This window comes from Artemia sp. Qi Xiang Cuo, chromosome 10 (genome assembly GCF_049724085.1).
Source record: "Artemia sp. Qi Xiang Cuo chromosome 10, ASM4972408v1, whole genome shotgun sequence".
Classification (NCBI taxonomy): Eukaryota; Metazoa; Arthropoda; class Branchiopoda; order Anostraca; family Artemiidae; genus Artemia; species Artemia sp. Qi Xiang Cuo.
The window spans coordinates 34,841,350-34,862,995 of record NC_142803.1 but is presented as its reverse complement, the minus strand read 5'-3'; the positions used below and the strand labels follow the sequence as shown (position 1 = coordinate 34,862,995).

The 21,646-nt window shown below is 36.3% G+C and overlaps 1 protein-coding gene across 1 annotated transcript; it reads left to right on the top strand.

Annotated features, from left to right (window-relative positions):
* Positions 1-4,019: 4,019 nt before the first annotated feature.
* On the top strand, positions 4,020-16,001 carry LOC148947697 (dicarboxylate carrier SLC25A8-like). The gene is made up of 7 exons (XM_089095375.1): positions 4,020-4,088; positions 7,821-8,078; positions 9,585-9,763; positions 10,740-10,849; positions 11,571-11,783; positions 13,780-14,059; positions 15,780-16,001. Exons 2-7 carry the CDS (start codon positions 7,950-7,952, stop codon positions 15,877-15,879), a joined length of 1,011 nt encoding a protein of 336 aa, XP_088951501.1. The 5' UTR covers positions 4,020-4,088; positions 7,821-7,949; the 3' UTR covers positions 15,880-16,001.
* Positions 16,002-21,646: the final 5,645 nt, after the last annotated feature.

The window sequence follows — 21,646 nt, the reverse complement described above, 5'->3', positions numbered from 1 at the left end:
AGTTCTGGATATTTTTGTCAGTTTTTAGTTTACGCACTAATATGAATATCAGTAAGGATTCTATTTGAACTTTCTCCAAGTTGATCAAATTGATCCCTAAAGGGTTCATGATAAAAAAAAATAGTTTGGGACAAGAAAAAAAACTAAAATAATGTCATGAAATCATTTTCAACACTCAGAGCAGGGTGACGTTGGGATTGAATCATCGAGAAACAACGAATTTACCTTAAAAAAAATTGGCTCCAAGACGTTTCGTTCTTTTCTCTGGCTTGAAATTACATACAAATGAGCCAATCAGGTGTTACAATCATTTTTTTTTCTAAAAATTCGACAAAGCAACGACTGTTTGGCTAGTTTCATTTTGCATGATATTTCTAAAGCCAATTAAGATGAAGAAATGTCTTCAAAGTCATGCTTATAAGAAAAAAAGGTTCTGGATATTTTTTGTCAGTTTGTAGTTTACGCACTAATATCAATATCAGTAACGATTCTATTTGAACTTTCTCCGAGTTGATCAAATTGATCTCTAAAGGGTTCATGATAAAAAAAAATAGTGCATGCCGTGCTGAATGTGCTTTCAAAAACCCATCTGGTCGAAAACATGTTTGTTATCGTTAATGATTTCCAAAGATGTAAGAAAATTATGGAAAATACAATTCTCTGGTTCAAAAATGAAACTTTAGTCTATTTTCGGATCGAAAAATAAAACTATTTCTATAAAATATGAGCTAATAAGGGTTTTTGGCCGTAAACTCTAGTTTCTTGTAAGAAAATTATGGAAAATACAATGCAACCGAGTCTCTCAAACCCCTTAAAGCTCTTTTAACAGGTACAAGAACTACTTATTTAACAAAAAAATTTCGTTTTTAATGGGCACCAAGTAAAGAAAACCACACGGAATCAGGCAACCGAGTCTCTCAAACCCCGTAAAGCTCTTTTAAAAGATACAAGAACTAATTATTTAACACAAAAATTTTTTTTTTAATGTGCACCAAGAAAAGAAAAACCACACGAAATCAGGCAACAGAGTCTCTCAAACCCCGTAAACCTCTTTTAAAAGAAACAAGAACTACTTATTTAACGCAAAATTTCGTTTTTAATGGGCACCAAGTAAAAAAACCACACGGAATCAGGCAGCCGAGTCTCTCAAACCCCGTAAAGCTCTTTTAAAAGATACAAGAACTACTTATTTAACACAAAAATTTCGTTATTAATGGGCACCAGGTAAAGAAAACCCACATGGAATCAGGCAACAGAGTCTCTCAAACCCCGTAAAGCTCTTTTAAAAGTACAAGAACTACTTATTTAAGACAAAAATTTCGTTTTTAATGGACACCAAGTAAAGAAAAACCACACGGAATCAGGCAACCGAGTCTCTCAAACCCCGTAAAGCTCTTTTAAAAGATACAAGAACTACTTATTTAACACAAAAATTTCGTTATTAATGGGCATCAGGTAAAGAAAAACCACATGGAATCAGGCAACAGAGTCTCTCAAACCCCGTAAAGCTCTTTTAAAAGATACAAGAACTACTTATTTAACACAAAAATTTCGTTTTTAATGGGCACCAAGTAAAGAAAAACCACACGGAATCAGGCAACCGAGTCTCAAACCCCTTAAAGCTCATGCAAATAACATGGGAATTCCTATACACGCAAGCAAATAACATGGTCCTATAGCTGCAAGCAAATAACATGGGAATTCCTATACACGCAAGCAAATAACATGGGAATTCCTATACACGCAAGCAAATAACATGGTCCTATAGCTGCAAGCAAATAACATGGGAATTCCTATACACGCAAGCAAATAACATGGGAATTCCTATACAGGCAAGCAAATTACATTGTCCTATAGCTGCAAGCAAATAACATGGGAATTCCTATACACGCAAGCACATGGGAATTCCTATACACGCAAGCAAATAACATTGGAATTCCTATACACGCAAGCAAATAACATGGTCCTATAGCTGCAAGCAAATAACATGGGAATTCATATATACGCAAGCAAATAACATGGGAATTCCTATACACGCAAGCAAATAACATGGTCCTATAGCTGCAAGCAAATAACATGGGAATTCCTATACACGCAAGCAAATAATACGGAATCTCAAGGACGAATAAAAAACGGATGTTGACTCGAAAAACCAGTTTGCTTAAGTTATATAATTATGACCATACTCTCAAAACATGTTTGACCACATTATACTTTGCTAAATAACCAGTCTGGTAATCTGCCTTGGAACATAATTTACCCAAATAGCGTAGGAAGGAACGTAAAGGCCCAGAATGGCATGGGAAGGAACATAAACCCCCAGAAGTATAACCTAGATCTCTACTTTCATATACGGAATAATTTCTGTTCGTTTTAATTTTTAATGTCGCTCCTTACTTTCAGTTAAAAAAACTTGTTTTTTTTATTTAATGTAGATAAAGGGTCATAGATTTACAATGATAGACATTGTCGGCCAACCATATAAAGGTAAAAAAAAGGCAGGTCGTCCCCGAATGGGGCTGAAGGATGTCGTCAGGGAAGATGTAAGGTAAATGCGAACTTCTTAGGAGGTTGTGAAGAAGGAGGCTTTAAATAGAATGGGATTGTAGAGGAATTTGTGTAGCTGTGTTGGCCTCAGGTGGCTAGGTGCTGCAATGAGTTGTTAGTAGCAGTAGTAATTTGATGGGTACCTTTTAACTTAATAAAATGTTTTCATATTTGGAATCAGTGCCGTCGTATCGGGGATGGGGGGGGCAAGGGGGGATCAGTTGCCCCTCTGATAATTTGTAGAAAAATTATTATATATCCTATGCCCCTTAGCTCTCCGGATGAACACCCCTCTTGCCCTCCAATAAGATGCTGGTGCTAAGCCCCTGTTTGGAACCATTATAATTAGATTCTTTTGATACACATGTTGTTATCACCTTTAATGAACGCTCGTTACCAAGAACTTTTTTGAAACTGTATGCATGAATTTTTGTTTTTGTTTGAGCTATTTGCACAGCTTAGCTCGGAACTTTTATTCCTGCGGTGAATTTTCATATCCCCTATGTAGGACGTATTTTTGACTTTTCACAACTCTTTTTGAAACAAGTATTTTCAATTTTTTTTTTTTTTGTTAATCCTATACGAGCCAAATAGGAGCAAATGTAGCGCTGAAGGTATAGCAGTTTTCCCTCTGACCAATTTTGGTCCTTAAAAAACGCACAAGAACGTTTAGTTTGCGATTGAATTAGCCGTCCTCCAATTTTCTACCGCCACCCGTTTCATCTGATAAGACCAGGAATATAATAAGTATGTTTTATATATGAGAATTTATATACTTGTTTTATACGTTCATTTTATACACACACCGTTATTAAAATCCGTTTTTTAGAGTTTCAGTTACTATTGGATAAGGCCACTTCAATTAGAGCTCGTCGTCACGTTTTGCTTAAACGTGTATATTTGCATTGTTTGCTTTGTCTGGGCTATTTGTAGAGGTTGGGAGTCTCACCCCTGGGTAGGATTTATTGTATCCCCTGGGTATCATTTTTTTGTGGTTCATCCTTTCTTATTAAATTGTTAGGCCTATCTTGGATTTTTTACTCGATGCCATGTGGGTTTGGGCACGGGCAATGTGACACTGAAAGCGTGGTAGGCTTCCCAGCGATCAATTTTCGTTATTAAAAACGCACTGTGACTTTAAATTTGCTATCGAATTATCCCTCGCCAAAGTTTCTATCATCCATATGATATGACCAAGAAAAAAAAATTAAAAAGCTTAAAGCCAGGCTGGAACCAGAAAAATTATTATGTTTATATTTCTAAGGCTTTTCTTTGTCGTTCGGATATGCGCTTTCGGACTTTCCTCCCTTTTAGTATTTACGCTTTGTATTTCGCAAATTTGCGCAGCTTCATAACAACTGTCCAGCAAATTTTAGAATGAACAAGTTGCGAAATCTATTCCTATTGGCTACAATAGATATTACATCATAAATTTCTGTACAAAACTACTTGTCGTTCGCAAATTACATCATTCCAGAACTGTTTCTCTTGTAGTGAACTTCAGAGAATTTCATGTGCAAAAGAAACGCGTTTCGAGTCAGGTAAAAATTTATTGTCTGATTTAAGTAATATAAAAAATATATTAGTCCAAGTCTTAATATATGTCTAGTTCAATATAAAAAGAAAAAGTACTTTTTGGCAAATATTCAGCTTTCTAGGAATACTACTTAAAATTACTACCTTTAATTTTGGGATGTTTATTGGGATTTTGTTTTGGATATTTTATTCAAAGGAACTAGCCCGGGTTGTTCCATGGGAGTGAGTTGAGGAAATGGAGCATTTATCTGTTATCATTTACAATACATGGCAGTTTTTTCATTAACCTATCCATCTAAAACATATCGAAAATCAGCCTATGATTTAATGCACAAGGCCGTAGTCATGGTTTTTGTTCGGGGGAGGGGGGATATTTTTTCAGGGGGCTTACAAAAAACATTAACAAATGCATTAAAGATTTGTTTATACGCAAAAATTTTGGGGAAGGCGTTCAAACCCTTTAGCCCCCTCTTAGATAGCCTTTCTCTAAAAGCACTTAAGACGGGTGTGCCCATTTATCCTGAAATATCTTTCACGTTCACCAAGATTCCTGGGTTCTTGTAAAGATTTGACGGCAATTTTTAAGTTCACAATCCAAGTTGACTCGCAATTAAAAGCCCACGAGTCCTCGTTATAATAGGCCCGTTTTTTAGCACTAAGATCTTACATCTAAGATCTTACATCTTTCTGCAAAGATTATCGTTTTTTAACTCATCTTTGTTCTAAGATCTTACAGCTCACTGATGTTAGGAAAAATTGTGAAGACCGCCACTATTCTGCCATATAGAACAATGATAAGAGAACTTTGATGATCTGCTCATCATTGTTCTCAGACCGCTGATCAGAGCAGAATGACGAAAGACGTTTGCACAAAAACGACCAAAGATGTAAGATCTTTGTTTAAAGATTTCACTTTTAAGCGTTTTCTGACAAAAGATATAAGATCTGAGCAGATTGACGAGTGAAAAAACGGCCCTAATATACTCACTGGCAGATCCAGGAGGCGTGGGGGCGTACCCCCTAACGTAGTCTAAAGTATTGTAATCTACTTAATTAACGCAAGATTGCGTTAATTAAACTTGCCCCTAACGCAAGTTTATCGGATAACCTATTTTGCGCCACTCCCCTAAAAAAATCCTGGATCCGTCCCTGAATATACTAATCTGTTCTTGCAATTTGAATAGTCTTCTATGGCATTTTGTAAAATTTGAATATATTGTCTCTTAAAACTTAGCAAGTTTAATGACAGGTTTACATTTTGTTTCCAATATATTTGAATCGTTGTTTTTTTCTGAATTTTTTATTAATAAGAAAACCCAGCGTAAACAACTGGTCTTTACTAACAGTGAAAGATTTGTCAGTACGCATTTTTGTTGTTCTGCAATGTTTTTGACGATTCGCCTCCAGACCCCCCCCTATCCCTATTGGCCTCACATAACCCTAGGCTATTTAAACAGAAAATAGCATACTAATTGATGAAACTAATTCAAAACAGATAAAAATGGGAAAAGAAGGAAAAATGGCTCATTGATACTTGCTTCACGTTAGAAAGTAAGAATTCAATCATTTTCTTGGTGTTTTTATGTAGCCTATGGCTATATGAGGGGGCTGGGGGTGAATTACCATAAATGTGTACAAAACCATGAAAATGTTCACAAAATTACGAATCTAAACTGTATGTCTTGTTTTAACATGTCTCCCTCTGAAGAGTCGCTAATTTTTTTCTTCCAGCCCCTTATGTTTTTTACCCTTGCAATTAGCGGACTTGCGTAATTTCATAACATACGCATCCAGGAGATCAAATCATGAGAAACTACGTCACTTGATTCACAAAATAACCGCTCACGAATTGATCATTCGTAAACACTTTCTCTTGGCGTAAACTTCATAGAATTTCATGAACAAAAGAAAGCAGCTTCTAGTCAGGTTGAATTTAAGCATAATGTCATAAATCGCATAAGGTTTTATTCGGTTTGTAAGTTATTTCGGCACTTGGGCATTAAATGGGCCTGACACGGAAACCAGTCACGAAAAACCCGTTTTTGACGGATAATTCAAGACACCGCTATAAAGTAATGGAATGCATAGCGTGGTTTACATTGCGTATACGGTATTTAAACTGTTGTTTATTGGGGTTTGGGGGGGAGGTACCTAGGTTAGGTTAGGTTACGTATTTAATATATGCAATGCTTTACCCCCCACCTCCCTAATGTGCAAATATATAGCCCAAATTTGTTTATCAACTATTATATATTCATCCTATTTTATTTCATTAGCATTAACCAAACTTGACTTTTTAGAAAGGCCCATATAATGCTCAAGTACCGTTATTTCTAAGGCTGGACTTATATGTTTTTTTAAAGTTGTTTATTAGCCACCTATGAACTATTGTTTGGGAACCTTCACAAACGGGCTTGGACACTGATGCACCAAAAAATCTAAACGACTTGCAGTTTATGAATAAATTAGTTTACTTGGGACACCTAGGTTTTTTTTCTTAGGAGGGAGGGAGCCAAATCTGAAAGTAGCTCCAGGATGGGGAACAGTTAAAAAAAAGCTTTGCCTCAAAATATTCTCAATATTAAAACACACTTTGTATGGTATATCCTTGATTCTCTAATGGAAGGGACCAATGCACCCGTCTCCCCCATTCCTTTGGTAATGGCTATTAGAGAGCAGGCAATTCTTCTGCCGAAGCTATCATTTTCCATGGTAGTTTTCTCTTGCTCTAACACGGAAAAGTTTTTTTTTCGGTTTTGATTTTGAGTTGCGGAAACCCCGAAATTGTATTTTCTAAAAATCGTCCACTTGAAATAAATGTATGAGTTTATAAGAAGACATGTTATAAAGTACTCAGGATTTCCAAAAACAGATTCTTTTAAAATAGCTATGGCCTTTTCCGCCTCTCCAGGGTCTTGATTTTTAAATCTACAAGAAAATGAAAGCTTTATTTAAAATTAGATAGTTAAGAATAAGTTTGCATTGACACAACGAATATTCTTTAATCTTCTGGAGAGCATGGGCGTAGGCAGTATCTTGTCTAGGGGGCACCTGGTTCTGTGATGAAAGGGGGGGGGGAGCTGAAGTTCTATTGGCAGTTCACAAAGCCTCATGTCGCCAGCAAGTTCTATCTACGAAATCTTTATTCATCAGTAATCACCAAAAATCATAAATCATCAATTAGATTCGACATTGGATTAATCTTCTGGGATTACTATACTCTTTATTTTCTTGCAATACTTTAACGTAATAAACCCACTATCCTACTTCCAATTTACAGAAAACATAAACACCATAAAAGCGATTCGACACAAATCCCATTACGGTTAAATAACAGCTTCTTGTTCTAAGAATTCGATTCAAAAGTTTAAAGTCGGCCGATATTAAATATTAAAACTGATGTATCTATATCAATATTGAATATCGAAACGTAAATATCAATATCGGAATTGACATTTGGACATTTCAGTTTATTTCCAGCTTTTTTAACCATCTATCAGTGAACATCCTACAGAAAAATTTCAATGTGCGAAAAGTTTTCGTTAATATCAAGTGTAAATTTGAAGTTCTAGGTGGGGCAGCTGCCCCCTCCCCCTTCCCTACTTAGGTGCTGGTAGGGTTCATAGATCATAGGCTACTCCCAGTCTTTTCTTCTTCTTTTTTTCATTCCAAATATACTTAAAAGAAGGGATGGTTCGGATATTGAATTAAAAAAAATGATGTTCCCTATATTTCAGGAAATACAGTATCGAATCCAACTCCGACGGTGAACCTTTTTGGACAACTAATCACAACTCTTGACTCCCATCGCCCTGAAAAGCGATTGCTGGTATAATATTGTATAAACACAAATAAGGATATTCAAAATGGCTCCAAACACTGCAGTAAGATCTGAAGGAACTCCATTTTACGCCAAACTGCTAACAGCTGGCGCAGCTGGATGCATCGCAGACTTCGCAACATTCCCTTTCGATACTGCAAAAGTCCGTTTGCAGGTAAGATTTGAAAGATTTTTTTTTATCGGTAAACAAGATCATATTTAGCAAGAATTTCGATTTGTACATAAGTGCAACTGGTACATATGTAATCGTGTGGGATGGGGTAATTAACATAATAGTGATAGGGGACTGAAAAAAAAACTTGCTTATAAAGTTAAATAATATTTGGGAGCTTAGGCGCTAGCAGAAATGAAAAAATCCCCGGTCTTCGAAGCCTAATCGCGTCTTAGGAGCGAGCAAGTTTGGTAAAATTATTAGTAAAGGTAAATCATGTGACTGTAAAATGTGGAGCGAGTTCACTTTCCTACGGAAGGTTGGTAAGGCTTGGGAGTTTCATGCACTACTAAAAACCTATCACATGTCTAGGTGGCCATAGCTACCTGCCAGATAAGTTTCAATCTGATCTCAAAACTTTCATCTAAGTGTTACGAGAAGGAACGTACGTGTCTTAACTTGTTCCAATATCCAATTGACCCATGTTTTCCTCAAAACAAACAAAGGAAAAATTGTCGGTGGAAAGGAAACTCAAGGAATTATTTGATAAACTCCTTTGAAAAGGATTTCAAGGAATAATTTCATAAAACTGTCAGTGGACAGGAACTTTGAGAAGTATTTCCTTGTAGTTGTTTTTCCAAGTTTTCCAACTGAGATTCATTTTAACAGTCTTTCAGAGTAAACGGAAAGGAGTGAACATCGACAAGTGTAAAAACGGCAAACTACACGGAAAAATAAAAATTAAGAGGGGAAAACCAAGATCTTTGGGAAGGTGTAGGCCTGAAATCGTTTTCTTTCCTTGTATTTGCCAGGCTAAAGTAAAATCGATGTTAGAGCTTCAATGTTTTTTTTTTCTTTCAAAGAAAATATTGGTTCCAATTTCTCTAGCGGTTATACTGAATTTAGGTCAAAACCAGGGTAGGGGTCTAGTACACGTTACTGATTGTTTAAGTAACAACAATGGGTTTATTTAAAAAAAAAATATATACATCATCGATTCCCTGAAGCAATTCTTGTGCGGGAGAAAACCCCCCTAATAAATAAAAAAAAAAAAAAAAAAAAAAAAACGAACCTCCAAACAACACCCGACAAAATTATAATAATTATAATCATATTCAGCTGCAACTAAACCCTCCTCAAAAACAAAACTTAAGTGGCGTGGAATAATCCATTCAAAATATACACATCAAAACAATGGTTCTTTAGCGACTTACGAAAATCCTGCAAACCCCCATCATTCCTCAAATCCTCTGGCAAACTCTCCCAAACTAACGGAACAACATGGCGAATTGAAAACCTAGACCTAGACGTGACCATAGCTGGTCTTCGCACCAACTGAGAAGATCGTGTCAAATGATCGTGAGTAATAGACGCAAGACTAAACATTCCTGAAAAACATGATGGTAACTCCGAAGCTAAATATTTAAACATAAACAGAGCATTATAGAATACACATATTCCAGTTTAACAATTAAACTACACTAAACTAAATATTGGTATACTTTGCAGGTTCAGGGAGAAAATGTTGCACCTCGTGCAAAGCCTGTCCATACACCCTACAGAGTGTCCGTGATTTCTGCCGGTCTTGCTCCGCCAAAGACGGTTCAGGTGACTCCACGAGGTCCTGGGCCACGATACAGGGGAACTGTCGGCACAATTATGACCATTGCTAGAGAAGAAGGTCCTAAGTAAGTATTGTTTACCTAATTTATTAAAATAAGCTCAAAAAGGACTAAATAACTTAAATTATCTAAAAGTCAATATATTTTGAGGTGTGCCAAATCAAAAAAATATAGTGGGGGTGCGGGTAATTTTCTTCATTTAACATAAGTGTGTCAAAATCTAGGTGGGGGGGGGGCAATTTCCTTTGTTTCTGTTTTTTCTTCTGGAAATATAAGATAAAATCGAGGGGGAGAGGAAGAAATTTTTTTTTCTTTCTATAAATTACAGACTGAAGATTTGACTTCATGTGTTGTGCTTACTTCAGACATAATATTACTTGGTAGTTGTTATTAGATTTCCAACTTTTACCACAACGCATTTTGTATATTGAAACAAATTTTCTAGTGTCCAGTTTCAGAACATAACATTGGCTCTTAGTTTTAAATTCTTTGGGTTATTTTTAGTGTCTAAAAAATCACTTGACTATGTTATTTAGCTGTAGTATGGTGAAATGATTGTCCCTGAATTAGGGACCTACCCAGGGGGAGTCTAGTGGAAGCCACCCGAAAAATAATTTTTTTGGTTTCTTGGAATTTTCTATACTAATTAATTTTTGTTTCTCTCTTCAAGAAAAACCTGTGTACGTGGACGTTCCGGATTAATTTTTTCGGTATGTTCATCCCAAGCAAACGCTAGAAGTTTACGTAAACGAAACGGAATAAGCTTTGAATCTAGATTCCTTATAGTTCACAATCTGAAACCTTTGGTCATGTAAAAGAATTTCTATTAATAATTCTACTAGTTAATCTCTTTATTATTACAAACTAATTTATTATTAGAAACTTATATACGTTATACTAAGTATAGTGTAGTTACAAGACTAAGCCATTGAATTAAGGGAAAAAAATCGTAATAGGGTTAGTATGAGAATAAACTCTTCCATTAGACGTATGTATATAAGCTGATATTTAGGTTCGGATTGAGCTATATTTTTTTTTTCAGGAGTTTATACAATGGCTTAACAGCAGGGCTTCAACGTCAAGCGGCATTTGCATCAATTCGTATTGGCTGTTACGATACTATCAAAACTCTCTACCAATCTTCATTTCAAGGTAATTTACTTGATACCCTAGTTTAGGATTTTTGTTTCTTATACTTACAAGCTTGTTATATCTGAATTATTCACTACTGTACCTATATGCTAGTCAGGCCATTTTATTTTTTCTGATCAGATTCAGGATGCAGGAACCATTGATATATATATGCATAGACGAGCTTGTGGGTTTTAAAAATTAGTCTTATTGCGTTTTTGTTAAATAATACTCAAACTACAAAATTATGGGAATATAAAAAATTAAAAAGTGAAAGATTCTAGAATAGGTATCTTTTATGTTAGAATTTATCTAAATTTAGGATGTCTTAGGATAGCTTGCTCTGGAGTTTGCCATAGATGTTTTCCACATTTACAAAACGTTAACATGCAGGTTGGTTTACGAATAAGTTACTCTAATAAGATACCAAATACTTAATTTGATGATTGACTAGATGAAAATATTGAAACTATTATTCATTTTCAGTCTAGAGGAATATAGTTTTGAAACTTTCTTAAGATAATGGAAGGCTCTGCATGCTTTATTGGTAGAAATGTCATATATACATATAGGATACAAACTAATTTATTTGTTTATATAGATTCCATTTCAGTAATTAAACAAAAAATGGAGAATGCTAAATGTTTTATTCGGGTCACAAACTTGTGTGTATGTGACTAGTGAAAACCAGATAGGTTTCAGTAAATCATTTTGTCATCAATGATTTAATTATTGATTTCAGGTGATGCCAGCTCATCTGATGGAGCTAGCATTCCTATAAGAGTATGCGCTGGTATGTCTACTGGTGCATTGGCAGTATTGGTTGCTCAGCCAACGGAAGTAGTCAAAGTCCGCTTTCAGGCAGCGGCTCGAAGTGGAGGTGCCAAATATTCTTCTACGCTTGGTGCATACAAGTGTATTGCCAAGAATGAAGGATTCCAAGGACTTTGGAGAGGTAGGCTGCCATTATTACTATTCTTATTTGAAATAAAGGAAATTACTAAATTGGCGTCTTATATGCCTAAAGCTAAAAATTGGAACGTTTAGACCTAGAATTACTACAATTATAATCAGAGTAAAGACTAAAAAAACGCTTATCGCATGCTTGAAAGCCCCAAATAGTTCTAGATCTTATTGTTCAGATTTTTAAATAGAACTGCATGAGAATATTGCTGATCAATCACTTATCTTATTGGCAGTATTGTTTTTGTTTATGGCCCATTCACACCGCCCTGACAAAAAATGTTAGCCACAATTTTACTAACAATTTCTATCCACAATTGGATCGGACGTTGTTGCTAAAAATTATTAGTAGAATTATCTGATCCAAAAAATAGTTCGGAATTGTATATAAATTTTAAGCGCAGAGACTATATAAAAAATCCGCGGCCTCTTGTGTCGGCTCACCGTCACAGGAAAAGGGCTCGTTTGCAAGTTCTCTCAGAGGCCTAGCTATCATCGAGGTGCCGAAAATTTGGGCTTGAATGGTGAAGCTAGGCTGAAAAGACAATGAAATTTTACATCCCTTCTGTTGGCGAGATTGTCAATCAAAGCAGACGACGCTCTAAAGGACTCCCATGTCGAATTGCGACCAAATTGCTCAAGTAATAATTTCTCTTAAGGTAATTTTTAGCGGTTCCTGAACAGGTATGATGGAACACTGAGATCCGCCCTTTCTTGATCTTTAAAAACACCCTTTTAATCGAAAAAAAAACGAAATTCACACTTTCTGACGATGTTTCATTTAAAACTCAATATCTATCTCTAGAATACAACTTGCGGAGTTAAATAATTTTTCTAAGATTCCAGGGAAATTAAGGTTTCAGGAGTTTATAATGGACGAGATAGGGTGATCCTTTAAGGTGCCGCATCGACTTAAGGAAAACTGGATGACTTCAGCGTTTTATAGTTCTGTATTGAATTTGTGTATGGGTCAGGCAGCTTGATGCTGCGTTGAGTTTGTTCCTTTATAGTAGTTGAGTCCATACAATGCTGTTTCGAGCCTGTGAAACATTCCATAGTCCCATCTTTCAAGTTTTTATCCAGTAAATGTTTTCGTAAATTGTTCGTAAGAATTTTTTTTTTTTTTTTTAGCTGGCAATTTTTTTCTGCAAATTAAAGGAAAAACAGGTACCGATTGGGACAGCAAAACAGGCCTTTCATCTTTTAAAGATAAGACATTAATAGAAATAGTGTTAGTGAGTGCGTAGATTAATGTAAATTTATTTTTTTCTCGCTATATATCTCACACTTCAAAAGATATTTTTCACACTTTTAAAGGTATTTTTACATAAATTATTTTTCACTCTAGTTGTGCATTCTTGGTTTTGGTCACGATACATGACAAACACTTGAAATAAAATTTAAATATTTATAATACGAAAATTTTTTCATTTCTCAGGGATATCAAAAACAGCTTCCATACACTAATTCATTAATCGTAAGAAGCGATTTTCTTTGTTAGTCAACAGTCATTGACGGGAATTTTCATTCTTGAAAATCTCCCTAAATGAAATTTAAAGAAAATGAAATTTAAAGAACTTTTCCAAAAATTATTTCTGAAAGAAAAAATGAACTTTCCAAGTTCGCCAAATTCTCATCCCAAAATAACAGTTTTTCACTAAAATTCTTCGTAGTATTTAATCAATTCATAGTAAATCATCCCGCTGGACAACTTGCTTAAATTTAGGTATTTTCATTGATATAAATTGCTCATTTAGGTTTTATTAGAAGCCTTAGTGTACGGCAAGTATTTTCAGAGCCGGAGTTAGGTTGTCTCTCAGAGAGGGGAGGGCAAATCGAATAAGACTGCAGCCCCGTGCTGCACCATCAATGCTGTGAATATTACAATTTTTGCCCATAAATATAACAATTTTAGTTTGTTTTGCCACACGGGATGATTGCCCCCTTTTGGCCTTAAGACACAGATTTTAAACATTTGTTATTTTCAGGAACTTTCCCTAATGTCGCTCGCAATTCTATCGTCAGTGTTGCCGAAATTGTGTGCTACGATGTTTTCAAGGACTTAATAATTCGAAATCGAATCCTTGATAATGGTATACCGTGCCATTTTTCTGCAGCCGTGATGGCAGGATTTAGCGCCACTGTAGTCGCTTCGCCTGTTGACGTAGTCAAGACGAGATTTATGAATTCTACCGGAAAGTACAAAAATGCTATTGATTGTGCTGTGAAAACGGCGGTGAAGGAGGGACCAACTGCTTTTTATAAAGGGTAAGTGCTGTTTTTGCTGAATTTCCCTCTAAATGTCAGCAACCATCGGATAATAAACCCTTACTTTTCTGGCCATTCAATGTTTAATTGCTATTCTTTTCTTTTTTTAAGGTTTGTCTTCACTATAAAACATGCAATTTTGCGGCAAGGCTACAGCTGCATTTTGCACCAAAAGGATAGTATTTATACCATTGGACTTATTAGTTTCTTTTATCTATCTATTCACCAAGTCACAACTATGATATTATTTATTTTTACATAGAAAATGATCTATTTGAGTAAAAAATTAGTTCCCTTTTTCCGGTTTTCCCACTTCCCCTCTTTGTAACGTATTTGTCGAAAAAACGAAACAAATTTCAAAAATAAAACTATGTAGATGGGTAAAGCTGAATCTCAGCTATCGAATGATGGCAAATTGAAACATTAACATGATACTTCTTGACTGACTTAAACCTCTTGCTCGGCAGCGTCGACAGCGTAGAGGGAACCACACGCCAGCACCATCAGTCGTCTCCATAGTGACCTGTTTTGCGCCAGGGTAGGAGCTTCATTGGGGTCAATGCCCCACGCCGTGAGTCGCTCGTGGATTATACCTACCCATCTCATACGTGGTCTACCTCTGGGGCACTTCCAGCCGTTCGCAATTGGATCGAAGTCAAATATAACTCGGACAGGTGTTTCAGTGGGTAGGCGAAGTATATGACCGTACCAGCGCAACGGGCGGAACTCAAGCTGTTCGAACAGGGGTGGTAATTTAAAGGACAAGAGGATATCCATGTTCCGTACCCTGTCAAGCCACCTAAAGTGTTCAATTTTGTGGAGGTGTTTTGTCTGGACAGCATCTACCTTCATGATCTATGACTATGTTAAAGGTCAAGTCTCTGACGAGTACAACACGACACTTGCAACCGTACAACACGACACTTGCAACCGTACAACACGACACTTACAACCGTACAACACGACACTTAAAACCGTACAACACGACACTTAAAACCGTACAACACGACACTTGCAACCGAGGCAGAGTAGATGAGAGCTTTCGTTAACACGATACGCATTGGAAAAAAATAAAACAAAAAATCTTGCACTTGGCACATAAAACTTAAGCCAATTTAAACGAAACGTTTTATGTTTTATCGGTTCCTGGGCGTTTGCGCCCAAGAGGCTTCGGAATCAGTTGGAGGGGATCTGATGTTCTTACCGGAATGATGGGAGCTATTTGGTGGTTTATTTGAGTGATGGCCAATTTTCTCAACTTTACCATTTATCAAAGGAATGTTTTAAAACTTCACGATTTTCTTCAGATATCCAAAACTTGGATATCTGAAAAATCCCTGAGAAAGACCCTTCTATGAATTAAAAGCATTTGAGGGACTAAATTTGTTGTCTTGCATTTTAAGTTTCAACATTACCCAGCTTGTACTTAGAACGATAGACTATTACCTGTTTGAATCTAACAATTAAACAAAGGAATATTAAAGCTTTCTTCAGGTATCCAAAGGGGTACCTAAAAAAAAAACATTTTTTTTTTGCATTAAAAGCATTTGATGGGCTATTTGTTGTTTTGCATTTTAGGGGAAAAGTAATTACAAATAATTATTTGACATTGCAAGTTCTAGAACACTCACCATTACACAGCTTGTATTTATTGTATTTGTTAGAATCTAAGATCTTTAGGTATTTAGTTGGAAAATTAACATATTCGCAATTTTTGCAGGTTCATGCCAGCTTTTAGTCGTCTGGTTTCATGGAACATTTGCATGTGGATCACCTACGAACAAATTAAGAAGGCTGTTGATCAGTCTTTCCACTCCTGAAGAAACTAACTTTTTATATTACGTAACGATTTTCGTTTTTGTTTACCATTTGATTGTTACCTGATTTTTTATGCTTAATTGACAATTGAAAAAAAATCGAAAATTAAATATTCCTTATTAAATTGTTTTCTATATTTTACCTGCAATGTTACTCGATGGGTTGGCCTACAGCAGTTTCAGAGCTATATAAAAATTGAGACGACCAGAAAAGCAGTCGTGATTCACCAATCAAAAGATTATATGTTATGAATCAAAACCCCTATTAATAATACATGAAACTGAGAACAGAAGGGGTCTGAAGACTCACACTTCTCAACTATTAATCAAGTAAAAGTTTTGGTTGTTCCATCTCTACCTTCCTAAAGCCTCGCTGTTCTTCTCTTAAAACTTCAATGGGGGTAGGGGGAGGGTATCAAAAGGACTTTTGGGTTGCCATGATTGTTTCACCCATTATATTTTTGGATAATTACCATTTTCTTATGGAGTTTTTTTTTGTTGAACTATGCTTATTTTTTTTCATTAAAAAAATAACAAATTGCCTCCCTCCCTATTTTGATGAATACACTTGCCTCACTATATTTTCATGAATTGAGGCTAGTCAATTGCTAGTAGTAATTGCAACAGCAAATTACTCAACATTGGCACTGAAGAGGGAAGGGGTTTGGGCTCTCATCCCGGCCAATGTTGAAAAAAAAGGTAACAAAATAATTTCAATTTAATCTGCTAGTTCCTTGCACCTTTTTCCTAATTTTACCATTCACTGAAAGAAATCTGCTTATCTGCCCCCTTTTGAGAAGTTGCGTTAGGGGGTGTAGAATGTGACATTCTCCAAGGCCGATACGTTCTATATTTAACTTTTGTACTCTAGAGTAACTGTCCTACTCTCGTAATGTAATCAACAGTTACTTATTCTATCATATATTGATAGGAAGGTACTGTTAGGAGTTGAAAGTATTGCTAATAGTAAGGAATAATTACTGTGCAAAACATGGACAAAACGAACACATTAGAAACCATAGAAACGTTGCTAGACTTATTTGGCCCTAAAGTCCCCCCTGGCACAGAAAATTACCCACTAGAAAATGACTCACTAAAAAATTCGCACTGGGGAAAATACCCTCTTCGGGAAATTTCTCCCGGAAGTTTTCCCAGGTAATTCTCTCTCCCTCCCGTGGAAAATTATCCCCACATGCAAATTTGAGCACGGAACAGAAAGTGTGACAGTTAAAACATATTGAAAAGAAGGAATTTTGGAATATTCTACCAGAATTCTAAAACAGGCAGAATATGTGGGGTAGAACGTCTTATATTATTTATTTGTACATTTTAATTGGTGTGTCTGGAGGTTATTATCATAACTAGGCTATGTAAAGTATAATATTGGGGCTGGGGAGAGTATACCAACTCAGAAGGCAAACCTAATAGATATTTCGAAGTTTTTGAACAAAATAGAAATCTCATTTTGGTTTGAAATCAGGAGTCATAGGAGGGATGGATAGTAAAAAAGGAACCAAGAGGGAGGCTGAATGCCCTTCAGTAGCTTTCAGCCTTTAAAACGGACACAAGAACTCCGTTTTCAGTCGAATGATGTCGCTCCCAACTTTATACAATAGCTCTTCCGTTTGAAATCGGCGGGGAAGAAGTTTTGACACTGGTTCTTTTTTTTCAGCATTTTGAGGGGAAGCAATGTTTTTTGTTCGTTTTTATTCTTCTTCTACAATGGGTTCCTCCTAGCCCAACATTACATACAAGTTCAATGCTAATTGGAAAATGTGACACATTTAGAGAGAATTTCCAGGGGGAATTTTTCGGGTGGAATTTTCCAGGGGGAATAAGCTGCGTCCTAATAGAAACATACATTAAATATATGTTTTATGTATTAGGCTGCACAATTCGTTTATATGAAGTCCTCTTGGCTCAGGTGATTAAGGTTAGGAGATTTCAAACCAATCAGGAATAGGATTTTCGGCCAACTGCCGGATCTCTTAGCACCCTCTTTTTCGAAACAAAATGTATTTCCCTTGGCAAAGGCAATGCTCTTTGAAAGTTTGAAGCCGATCAGAAGATAGTTTTTTTTTTTTTTTTTACCAATTTGAAGAACATATACCAGACTAATATTTTTGTTATACACAGGGGCAGCTTGGACAGGCGCTTACGGTTTTAAGTTTCAAACCAAGAAAAAAACATTTTTAGGGCACATTTTATGCGAACAAAGGTTTTTTTCCCAATTTTTTTTTTTATTTAAATTGGGGTCCACTTGATTCAAGGACTTTCAGATATAACCCAAACTAATGGAAAACCCATGTTTCTAATGCCAGTTTGGAGGTCCTTGCCCCCAGCCTTTTTTTATATGCATGAGGGTTCCCTTGGCTCAGAAGTTTATGTGTGTAAACATCAAACCATTTAGAGGGAAACGTTTTATGGGTTGTTTTTTCTTTTTTTTTTGCGGAGGCAATTTCTTTTTCTTGCTCATTTGGGTCTTTTTGACCCGAGAAATTGAAATAAAAGTTTTGAGCCAATTAAAAAACGTGTACGGCGCATTTCTAGGGGGGGGGGTACAATTGAATTGATGTTTTTTGCATCAGACTCCTAAGATCAGAGGTTCACGGGGAAAATTTCGAACTGCTTAGAGACACTAGGTTTTTTGGCCCATTTCTGGGCTGTCCATTTCTGTCCCCTCCAAGAAGAATTCTCCCCTTTGATCTGGCAACTATTCTTGAAAGTTTCAAGCTAGGCATAAATGACAACCTTTGGATCATTTTCTGATCCAATTTTTGGGGGCCTGTACCCCTGCCAAAAGAATATTTTTGGCTCCTTTGGGCCCTATTTTGAAGAGAACCAAGCATTTTGCATACCCCAGAAACCAAGTATCGTGTGCATTGGGGTTTCCATCGCCAAAGGACCTAATAATACAAGTTTCAAACTGATCGAAAAAGATCTGGCCTCTTGGGATTAAATTGTGGGAGGCTCACGCCCTCAAAATGAAATGTATCTTAATACATTGAGCCCATAGACCGGGAAATCACAGTTTAAATTGGAACCCGCCCATAAAAAATTTATTGGTCCCTTCTGTCCTTTTATCAGGTCCCGTTTCTATGGGAACTATATTTGTTTCATGTGACGTCTCAATTTAGGTCACCTTTGCGAAAAGACAAGGGTATAAGTCTCAAAATGATCGGACGAAAATGTCTTGGTTCTTTTTCAGGCCCCATTTTTTGGTTCCTCTCAAACAATTCTTTGGCGAATTAGCTTCCTCTCAGGTCAAGGCTTAAAGGCTGTAATTTCTAAAATAAATGGGACAAAACTTTTTGGCCCGTTTCCGGCTATAACTATCTATAAAGAGGACTAGGTCTTTCTATTTTCGATTGAGCTCTCCTCCAAGATTGCATAAACTGCTTTGAAAATATTCAAACATGACTTGGTTAGTTTTCTGAATCTGGCATTACATTCTGTTGAAAATTGGTCTAGGTTAGATCAACTAAATTCATTTTGAGAATCAGTTTTAAACTATAGACTAACTAAATAAATTTTGGTGAAAAAGCTTTAAACTTCCAAAATACTTTACCCCCAGTTCCCTAATATCCCAACCATTTTGCCACGTGTCACTTGTTTTTACTGTGTACCCATAAACTGAATAAATGACAAAATCAATAAACAGAAAAACACAAGAAATTTATAATTTGGGCTGTATGTTTCCACACGCATGAGGGAAGGATAAAGTATAGAAGTGCCTTAAAAATGTGGTAAATTTTTTTTGGTATATTATAAAGTAAGAATTATTTTCTTGACATATCTCCTTCTCAATAGCTCCAATTCTTGGCTAATACCATTGGTTCTTGCTGCAACATAATGTCAATTCAGAAAAAAAGAAAATATGAATATAGCCTTATGCATTACTTGTCTTATTAATGGATTTCCAGGGAAGTGACGATTATATTTTGAAACAATGCAGAATCAGGGATTAAATAAAGGTCTTATTATTTATAAGACATAAATTAGATACAAATTAAAGAAATGTACCATTTTATTCCCAACTTAATTTTCTTTTCAACCATAATAGGCCTAATCACTGCCATTGCTAGCCTGCAAAATTTAGGTTTAATATTTCTTAGGGGCGGTGGGAGGTTGAGAAGGGGGCGGTTGCCCCCTCCTCAGTACCTCACTTCATGCTAAAGATGTTTTGTGCTTTAAAAAAAAAACTTCGTATTATAATTAAACCGGCCTTGTATTTCAGGAGTTGTTCTTAAGGAATCGGGACAAAAAGTCGAATTTTAGCGTAAAGAACGAGGTATTGAGAAGGGGAAAATCACCTTAATATACGAAATAATTTCTGTTCGTTCAAGTTTTAATGTTGCTCCTTATTGTCATTTGAAAAAACTCGTTTTTATATCTTGGAGAATAGCCCCTGGACGATTCCGTTCTCGCTGTAAACCAGGGTGATTATTCGCAGTTGAAAAAAATTCAGAAGAGTTTCGGAAAAGTTTGTTAGATATATTCCAGATAAATTGCATACGGATTGTTTTGGGTACCCGGCTGACTGACCGTCAGCCCGGCTGCCTGACGAGAGAAAAATTGAGATGGCTAGAGCACGTTCTGTGGATGAAGAATGACAGATTACCGAAGACTGTCCTTTTTGGCCAACCGTCTAGAGCTAAACGGAAAGCAGGTTGTCCGTGGTTGCTGTGAGAGATGTCAAGAAAGATTTAAGGGAAATGGGAATCTCCCGGGATATTGTAGAGGCTTTGAATAGATTAGGATGGAAGAGAAATATGCGTAGCTGTGTTGGCCCCAGGCGGCTTGGTGCTGCGGTAAGTTGTTAGTAGTAGCAGTAGAGTAGCTAATATCCTCTAAGGAATTTATCGTGGACGTTTTCAGATCATTTCGGAAGTCCCTCTACTTGGAAAAAATTCCTGGAAACACCACCACCCCCAGTGTCTAATTTTATATCAAAATTCAGGTCATAACTTCGTTTTTTCCGAAAAAAAATAGAGAATAACCGGATCTTGAACTGGTAACCTCTTGAGTTCCAGGCCGACACTACGACAAAGCTTACAACCTTTTCCCCATGGGTTGTGAGGGGGGGGGGGTCATGTTATCCCCAAAGGCATATGGGATCAAACAACTATTCTGAACAAAATGGCTATCTCAAAATTTTGATCAGACGACTTCGGAGGAAGGGGGCCGGAAGGAGCGGTCTAACTGCCCTCCATCCTCTGTAGTGACTTAAAAGAGCTCTAGAACTTAAAATTTTTGTTCAAATGAGCCATCCGCCAATCTTTTAGGACAAATGATTTGATACGATCACCCCTGGGGGAAAAAAACAAAAAATTAACACACATCGTGATTCACAAAATACAAGATTCCACATTTTTGTTGAAACCCCCTGTACTAGGGTTCTTTGAAACGCTAAATCTTTTTGTGTGCTTTTCGTTAAGAATCCTTGACTCCTAGGGGGTGTTTCCCCCCTTTTTCGAAAATAAGGAAAATTTTTCAGACTCGTATTTTTTTATGGGTAACACTAAACTTAATGAATCTTATATATTTAAAATTAGCACAATAAGCCAATTCTTTTGATGTATCTATTGATAGGAAAATTCTGTTTTTTAGAGACTGAGCCGCATCGCTCCGTAGTCCTTACTACAGTTCGTTACCTTTGATAACTGAATAACTGATCTTCGAATGGGGCTGGGCGTCTAATCCTGTAAAGAAAGAGATTCAAAAGAAATTTAAAAATAACCCCTCAACATCTGGAAGGTGTTTAGATTGC

What these genes read in the sequence shown, in the direction of transcription:
- LOC148947697 (XM_089095375.1), top strand. Translation starts at nt 7,950, where the DNA reads ATGGCTCCAAACACTGCAGTAAGATCTGAAGGAACTCCATTTTACGCC. An exon ending in CTACCAATCTTCATTTCAAG is followed by an intron (nt 10,850 to 11,570) that starts GTAATTTACTTG and finishes TATTGATTTCAG; the next exon opens with GTGATGCCAGCTCATCTGAT. An exon ending in ATTCCAAGGACTTTGGAGAG is followed by an intron (nt 11,784 to 13,779) that starts GTAGGCTGCCAT and finishes TGTTATTTTCAG; the next exon opens with GAACTTTCCCTAATGTCGCT.